The sequence below is a fragment of the Solanum stenotomum genome, chromosome 1 (genome assembly GCF_019186545.1).
Source record: "Solanum stenotomum isolate F172 chromosome 1, ASM1918654v1, whole genome shotgun sequence".
In the NCBI taxonomy this organism is placed as follows: Eukaryota; Viridiplantae; Streptophyta; class Magnoliopsida; order Solanales; family Solanaceae; genus Solanum; species Solanum stenotomum.
Window position 1 is genome coordinate 104,555,651 of NC_064282.1, and position 8,998 is coordinate 104,564,648.

At 31.3% G+C, this 8,998-nt stretch overlaps 1 protein-coding gene across 1 annotated transcript in view; it reads left to right on the forward strand.

Moving 5' to 3' along the window:
• The window catches only part of LOC125860953 (zinc finger BED domain-containing protein RICESLEEPER 2-like), a 13,499-nt gene extending 4,628 nt beyond the window's left edge, over positions 1 to 8,871 (forward strand). The window contains exons 3-5 of the mRNA XM_049541016.1: positions 6,266 to 8,379; positions 8,485 to 8,546; positions 8,818 to 8,871. Of these exons, the coding sequence (XP_049396973.1) occupies positions 6,266 to 8,379; positions 8,485 to 8,546; positions 8,818 to 8,871 (2,230 nt within the window). The remainder of the gene's footprint in view (positions 1 to 6,265; positions 8,380 to 8,484; positions 8,547 to 8,817) is intronic.
• Positions 8,872 to 8,998: the final 127 nt, after the last annotated feature.

Sequence of the window (8,998 nt, forward strand, 5' to 3'; positions counted from 1 at the left end):
GCTTAGTTTTAAGCCGAGATATACTTGTGTGATTTCTTGATTGTGTGTGGCTGCCATGCGCTAGTAGCAAATGGTTCAACAGGGTCGGCTCGGGCCTGAGTTTTGGCATTAGGAGTCAGTTGCGCCTCTCGAGTTTGGGGCGTGACAATACATAGGAAAACAAAGATGGTGATGCAAAGGTAGATGTCACATGATTATGAAAAATAAAATTAATTAATTTTTTATTGGTATTTCATGATAGCGATAAAGACGAGGAAGATAAAGAATGAATATTTATTTTCATGTGTGCAAGAGGTAGTTTTAAAGAGTTCGACATGCTTTTAAGTCATATCGAAAATATTACAAGGACGAAAGATATGTATTGAATGCTCCATCATTTATGGTGAAAGCAATCTCCCAACACTACAAAAAAAAACTCAAATTGCCAACAAATTTTACTAACAACTTAAGTTGGTTAGTATTCAACTAACAAATTACCAACATATTTCTAACCGAATTATATTTTAAAACTTAACAACAAAATTCTAACAGATTACCAACCAAAATCTTACTAACTAAGTATTTTAGTTGGTAAATACGGTGGGAAAAAATGGCGCCAAATTTAACAATATTCTATCAATGGATTACCAACTGAAATATTACTAACGCATACCTTTTGTTTGTAATATTATCAACGAAGTATATATCGGTTGGTAAATATGACAAAAAAATTGTTTATATAATTTATTAACATATTGCCAATGAATTACTAACCAAACATTTACCAACGGCAAGATTGTGTTGCTAAATTTACCAACCAAATATAAATGTATTGGTAAATTAGTAACGAAATGTAATTTGTTGGTAAACTTGCCAACCAATATCCAATTAGTTGGAAATTTTGCCGACGAGTAAAGATTGTAGGTAGTCAATTACTAACATCATTATAATAGTTGGTAATATACCAACCAATCATTAATCCATTGGTAAAATTTACCAACATATTAATTATTAGTTGGTAATATTACATATGAATGTTTAGTTGAATAGTAACTATTACCAATTGTGATAAAATTTATTGGTAAATTTACCAATTGAAGTTAATTTTTTTGGAAAATCAGCATCTAGTGTTGAGGCTTTCATATTCAATTTGTGTCGTTAGGCATTTTAACTTTTAAATTTTAGCCAAAACTTGACTTTGGTCAATATTTTATGTAAATGTGCTCAGATTAGAACTTTGTCAGTGTCATTAGCTTCGAAAGATCATTTTTGATCTAACAGGAAGGTTGGTTCAAGTTTTGAGGCTTCCGTTTTTTGTTTGCGCCGTTAGGTGTTTTAAATCTTATGTTTTGGCCAAAATTTGACTTTGGTCAATATTTGTGTGAACATGCTCAGATGAGAATTCCGTCAGCGTAATTAACTCCAAAGGTCATTTTTTATCTATTAGGATGGTTGGTTCGGATTTTGAGGCATTCATTTTTAGTGTGTGCCTTTAGGTGTTTTAACTTATAAATTTTGGCCAAAATTTAACTTCGGTCAATGTATTTGATAAACATGCTCAAATAAGAATTTCGTCAGTGCAGTTAGATGCAGAAGGTCATTTTTTATGTAATAAGATAGAGGGTTCGGATTTTGAGGCTTCCGTTTTTAGTTTGTGCCGTTAGGCATTTTAACTTTTAAGTTTTGGCCAAAATTTCACTTTAGTCAATATTTTTGGTAATCGTGCTCGAATTGAAATTTTGTCACCGTGGTTAGCCATATAAGTTCAGTTTTGGTCTCATAGGATGGTTGGTTCGGGTTTTGAGACTTTTATTTTCAGTTTGTGTCGTTAAGCGTTTTAACTTTTAACTTTTGGCTAAAATTTGAATTAGGTCAATTTTTTTGGGAAAGATGCTCAAATTTGAACTTCGTCAGCACGGTTAGCTCTGGAAGGTCATTTTTCATCTAATAGGATGGTTGGTTTGGATTTTGAAGTTTTCATATTCAGTTTGTATCGTTAGGCGTTTTAACTTTTAACTTTTGGCCAAAATTTGACTTTGCTTAACACTGTCAACTTGTACACTACATACATTTAGAAACACATCATGATATAATGATATGTGTCATATTGAGATTAATTTAACTTGTTATCATAGATTTTGCATTGTTTCATTCAAATATGATTTATAAAATTGATATTAATATTTTTGAATTTATATTCGTGCTCTTAAATTTTTAAATGCAATAAATTAATAAATATTTTACTATTGAATAATCATTCAGTTAATAATATTTTGAACATATTGTCAATCAATTAGTAACGTAACATTGAAATTGAATGATATAATACCAACAAACTAACAATCAATTAGTAAATTTATTAGAAAAACAAATAATCATACTAATGTATTTAAAATTTATTACCAACAAGGGTTGTGGTGGAGTAGTAAGTACTCATTCATCCTTAACCTTTGTTAGGGAGCGCTTTATCCCCCAATGTGGGACTTTCCGGCGTGAATCCGAATTTAATCGGGATCCAATGTGGGTACCGGACACCGGATGGGAAACCAGGGGACTTTCTCGGCGTGAATCCAGATTTAGTCGGGGTCCAATGTGGGTACCGGACACCGGATGGGAAACCAAAAAAAAAAAAAAAAGTATTTAAAATTTATTGGTAAATTACCAACATAAATTGTTTGTTACTAAAATTGAAAACCAATTACCAATGTATCTTGAAAAGTTTACTATCAACATTTGTTACTGTAAAACGAAATCGAATAATAAAGAAAAAAATTGTATTACCAACTGAATCGAATAATAAAGAAAAAAATTTACTAACTCCTTTACAATTCGTTAGTAAAGGTACTAACGATATACTAACTAAAAATTAGTTAGTGAATTTACCAACGGAAATTTCAGGGCCATGTTTCAAAATTTTGTAACAACATTTTTGGGTGTTTACCAACTGATTTTTGGTTGGTAAGTTTACCAACAAATTAAAATCGGTTGGTAATATTTACTGACGAGCCTTTTTGCAACGGATTAATATAAGTTGGGATTTGGTTGGTAACTCAATTTGCCAACCAATTTGATCAATTAACCAACGAATTTTTTTGTTGGTAATTCGGGTTCCTTTTGTAGTGCAAAAAATACATCGAATTTTTTTACTAGTCATCTCTATGATGATTGTCCAAAAATAGAGGGGAAAAAGAATCATAAGGTTGTTACAAAAAAAAAAGATAGTTAGTGACTATAGAGACAAGGAAGATGAAGAATGATCACTTATTTTCATGTGTGGAGTTTTAATGTCCATATAGTATTATCTCGTATTTACTTTTTAAAGTGAATTGCACTTTAGGCTTTGGACTTAGTTTACTTTAAATTGTAGTTGTTTTGGTTATATATATATATAACTTAGGTTCTAGGTCTCTGGTGGCTGGATGACTTTGAATTTTTGCCCTTTAATTATCCTTTAATTAATTAGATTCAAAATTAAAAGTTACTATAATAGATACTTCATCAAACAATTATACTTTAGCTTTATAACGATTAACAAAGAAAATAACTTCAATATCACCCCTTTCTGGATCATGGTAAAAAAGATCTTTTTTTTTTCCTTTTCAAAATGCTTTATATATTATAGAAATCATATTTCAAAAAGTCTCTCAAGACCAACGAAATATCATAATAAAGAATAACCCTATTACAAAGATATTTTTAGTGATTGTGAGTGTTGATTTCTATTATTTATAACATTATATCCAAATTTAGTTAATTCAATTAATAATTAATCACTTAATCACCGATTTATTCAGAAGAGACAAATTAAGAAAGTTAATTTTCTAACCAATCTTAATTCATAAATTTAATAATGTGCCTGATAAACAAGATCTGATAATATTTTGTATTTCTTGTTTTTCTATCAAATTTATATTAAAATTTGACGAACATAACTACATTATAAATTAAAAGAGTAGTTCAAAAGAAAAATATAATAAAAATAACGCCCACTAACCTATCCCACTACGTTTTAAAGATATAATCACTATCTTGAAATTTCATATTTCACGTTTATTATTATTATCAGAGTTATTATTGTTCAATTTTTATTTTATCAATTTTGAATATCTAAAATGACAAAAAAATGGTTATTTGTGAAATTTTCTCAGGAATATAATATGAGTGGCTAAAGTTGTAATCACTATACGGCATACACCCAAATGTTGGGCTTAAAGTTCAACAAAGGTCCGTTAGGGTTTTGTCAGAGGAAAATATTGAAATTTGTTCAGTTCAAAACTCTTGTGTTTTTAACCCTTCAACATTATCAGCGATGACGGTGCCAGTGACTGGAAAGTATGGTTCATGTTTCCTTTAATCGCAACTGTAAGTATTCAATTTTGTATAAATTCATTCTCTTTCCTTGTGTCTACGCGATGTGTATGCTAAATGTATATACGTATGTACTTTAGCCAATAATAAACAATGAAATCTTCCTTGTTTTTGCATTTTACATGCTAACTGTCTCTAGGTATGTTGTTGTTGTTGTTGTTTTTTGGTTTTAGATAGTACAGATCTTGAACCTTGATCTTAGAGTTAGATAAAGTTTGAACTTAAAATGCACATTTAATTGCAACTCTGTGATGTAGGAATTTTAGTTGTTCTGTAAAAACTTGAGTAATAGCTTAGCCTTGCTCAAGTTTTAAATCTGTTGCTCTTATCATGTTTGCATATTTATGCAACTTCAGAAAAGAAATGTTTCTATCTTTATTAGGAACAACCATCTTCACTTTGTCAGATACCTGACAGAAAATCTAGAATGGTGAGCAATTTAGTTGGAATAATGTAGAGTGCATTTTGTATGTACTAATATACCCAATTCTATTAGAAAAGATAGGCTACTTGGTCATTGTCCAATTAATATAGGTTCTATTTGTGATTAGATGCTCTGTTTTGTATACAAATTTGAAGGTTGTGATGGTGTTCTTAGTTGGTCAAGATATATAATTGATAAGTTTAAATTTTTATTGCGATTTTATTACGGTATGACATTTTATTAGACCACCATTTCTTAATGATTAGTTGATAACAGGATATGTGTGCATCACCACTCTTTGATAATCTAGTACTCTTCGGAGATGAGTTTAGGAGCAAAAGACTCATATTCATACGGGTAATACTAATTAGTTGGGATTAAGGCTCAATCATATTAGTGCGTACAATATTCTTTTAGGAGTTTCTTTGGTTCGTTTTGAGAGATTTGTTTGTCAATATTGTTATAACTATAGCATCTAGAAATCATCGTGTTGGAGATCCTAATTATCCTTAAGAGACAATTTTTTGAGTGTGGGAATAAAATAGTTCAAAGGGAGTTGATGAATAGAGAGGATTCAAGCAGTCAAGCCAAACAAATTGTGATTAAAGTATTGTAGTAGTAGCATTTGTTATACTAGTCTCTGGAGATATTTACCATTGTTTGCAGTTTCTATTTTTTGCTATTATATGTAGATGCTAATGTTATATACAAAATGTGTTGCTATTGACATTTATTGTCCATACTTTCTTGACCTTTGATGTGTAATTTAGATGGGAAGACCTTTAAGAAGCCTCGTCGCTAGGGGTGTGAAAAACCGAACCGACCGATAAATCAAACCGAAAAAAGTGTTATTGGTTTATTGTTACCGGATTATTGGGTTAACGGTTATTTAATGGTTTTACAAAAAAAAATTATTTGATTATCGGTTTGTTATTGGTTTTTTAATATTGGGTTAACCATAACCCATTAAGAATATAATAATAATTTTTAGTTTTATATATATATATATATATATATATATATATATAATACTAAACAAAAAATATTAATATAATTAGTAGTATATTAGACTAAAAATATAAAATTCCTACGCAATAAATAATAATTGACATTACTTAACACTTAACAGACTCCCCTCTCTACTATTTAACCTTTAGGTTTTACATTTTAGGACTACTTATTTACTTTAGGTAGGTCAAAACTCAAAACCTAAAGAACGGCGACGACAAGGATTTGTGAGTTGCGACGACGACGACAACGACAAGTATTAGGTGACGACTAAGGTTGTGAAACTGAATTGTGAATATTTGCTCTGCCTTGACACTATTTCATGATTTGCTGCCTTCATTATTGTCTAATTCATAGTTTTCTTAAGAAACTCTTTTTTTGTTTTCCAGTGATGATCTTTTTAATTTCTCTTTAGTTAAATTGGTTTACCTTGAAACTATTTCATGATTTGCTGCCTTAATTATTGTCTGATTCATTTTGTAACAGAGACATATACATGACTGAAAATATTATAACTGATGAGGTGGTTGTCCTGGTCGATGAAAGTATTAATTCAAATGCTACACGTCAAACAAAATATGTTCAGTTAAAGGTAAAGAAAGAAAGAAAGAAAAGATCTCGGGCATGGGATCATTTCGGATCATTTGTTGAAGAAGAAGGGAATAAGAAATCCATGTGTAAGCATTGTGGTGCAGATTATTTTGCTGATTTAGGTAAAAATGGTACGACGTCAATGCTTACTCATATGTTAACATGTCCAAAGATGCCTCGAATTGTTGATAAAAATCAAACTCAAATAGGCTTTAAAACAGTTCAAGGGGGTGATACGGATGATGTGGTTGTTGTTTCTTGGAAATTTGAGCAAGAGCAATGTAGGAAAGCTTTATGTCGCATGGTGATTGTGGATGAACTCCCTTTCAAATTTGTCGAGAAGGAAGGTTTTAGAAACTTTATGAAAGTAACGCAACCTCATTTTAAGATTCCTTCTCGTACCACTGTGACGCGTGACTGTTTTAAACTTTTTGATGTGGAGAAACAGAAGTTGAGGAAATCTTTCGGAGAAGCACAACAAAGAGTTAGTCTTACTACTGATACTTGGACCTCTTTGCAGCGAATTAATTATATGTGTATCACTGCACATTGGATCGATAAAGAATGGATGATGCATAAGAGGATAATTAGCTTCTGTCAAGTTTCTAGTCATAGGGGTGAAGATATGGCTAATGAGATAAGTAAGTGTTTACGTGATTGGGGGTGGGATAAAAATTTTACTATCACAGTTGATAATGCTAGTTCGAATGATGTGACTGTGAAAGAGTTGTCGAAGATATTCACCAAACGGGGTACCAATTTCATGAATGGAGAACACCTTCATGTGAGGTGTATGGCACATATTCTAAATCTTGTTGTTCAAGATGGTTTGAAAGTGTCGGCTGCATCTATTGAACGGGTTAGAAAAGCAGTTAAATACATTAGGTTGTCTCCTGCAAGGTGTAAGAGGTTCCATGAATGTGCTGAAGATGTTGATATCAATTGTAACAAATCTTTATGTTTGGATGTTTCTACGAGGTGGAACTCCACATACTTGATGTTGAACAGGGCTATTGAGTTTGAAAATGTGTTTTCTAGTTATGTTGATCGTGATATTGGTTTGTTGCATTACCTTCAATTTGTTGAGGATGAAGATGGAACTGCTGTCGGTGCACTTTCGAGTGATGATTGGAACAATGTAAAGAAAGTTGCTGATTTCCTTCAAATCTTCTATGATCTTACCAGAGAAGTATCTGGATCACAGTACGTTACATCAAATTTACACTTTCTTAAGATTTGTGAAGTTTCTTGTTATTTGAAAAAATTGATAGTGAGTGAAGATGACACTGATGATCTTTTGGGTAAAATTGCTAAAAATATGAGAGAAAAATTTGATAAGTATTGTGGTACTCCTAACAAAATGAATAAGATGATTTTTATTTCTTGTGTTTTGGATCCTCGACACAAGTTTGTTTTGGTTGGCTTTGCACTTCAAATGATGTTTGGAAAAGAAAAAGGACTAGTTCTAGAGCATGAAGTTAGAGGCTACATGGATTTAATGTTTGGTGAATATGTAAAGTCTCTTTCAAAAGATAAAGATAGTCATCACTCTTCATCTTTATCTAGCTCTTCATTTGAAAAGTTCAGTTCACTGCCTTCAAGTTCAGATAGTACTGTCCAATCAATAGGATCTTTGGGGTCATTCATGGTTGATCTAATGAAACATAAAGCTGGAAATGCTACAATTGTTAAAACAGAATTGCAAAAATATCTTGGTGAAGAAAATGAAGTTGAAACCAAGAACTTTAACATCCTGTCTTGGTGGAAAATAAACTCACCTAGATTTCCAATTCTTGCCGAGATGGCTCGAAATGTGTTAGCTATTCCTATTTCAAGTGTGGCATCCGAGTGTGCATTTAGCACTGGTGGACGTATTTTGGATTCATTTAGGAGTTCATTAACTCCTAAATTGGTGCAAACTCTAGTGTGCCTTCAAGATTGGATTCGAAGTGAATCACGACATGTTAGTGTTGAGGAAGATATAGATGTCCTTGAACAACTTGAACAAGGTAAGCATATTCTTATTGTATTCGTTTCTTATTGGTATTATAATCAGTTGTTAATATTTTTCTAAATGATTAACATTAATTCTTTATAGATTTGGCTAATACTAGCATTCTTGATGATTAACATGGAGTTGAAGCTCTTCTTTGTTGCATTTGGATGTGGACATTTGGTAAGTTATTCTTAATTCTAGATACAAGTTATTTTAACTTGTGTATTTACTTAAAATAAGTTATGACGATCTGGACATTTAGTACTTTTATTTGAAGTTGATTTCAACTGTAGAGATGGTGTTAATTTTAGTTTGTGTTTTGGTTGCCCATTATGTTAGTATTAAATGTTGAAATACTTCACAACTCTTTTCCACTTTTTCTTCCAGGCTTGAGATTATCTTGGTTAGGAAATTAATGAAGATTTTGTTGATTATCTGATGGATTTGGCAGCTGTTAAAGATAGTTCAAGATGAACTGCCGATTTACAACTGGGCTTGGTTCTAATTAGTTTTAGTTTATAATTGACTAATATTAGCTTTTGCACGATTGTAAATATTAAAAATTGACCAAAGACTTTGTTGTGATGACCCCCATTTGGTATGATTATTTTGATGTATGCGTATCGTCAAAT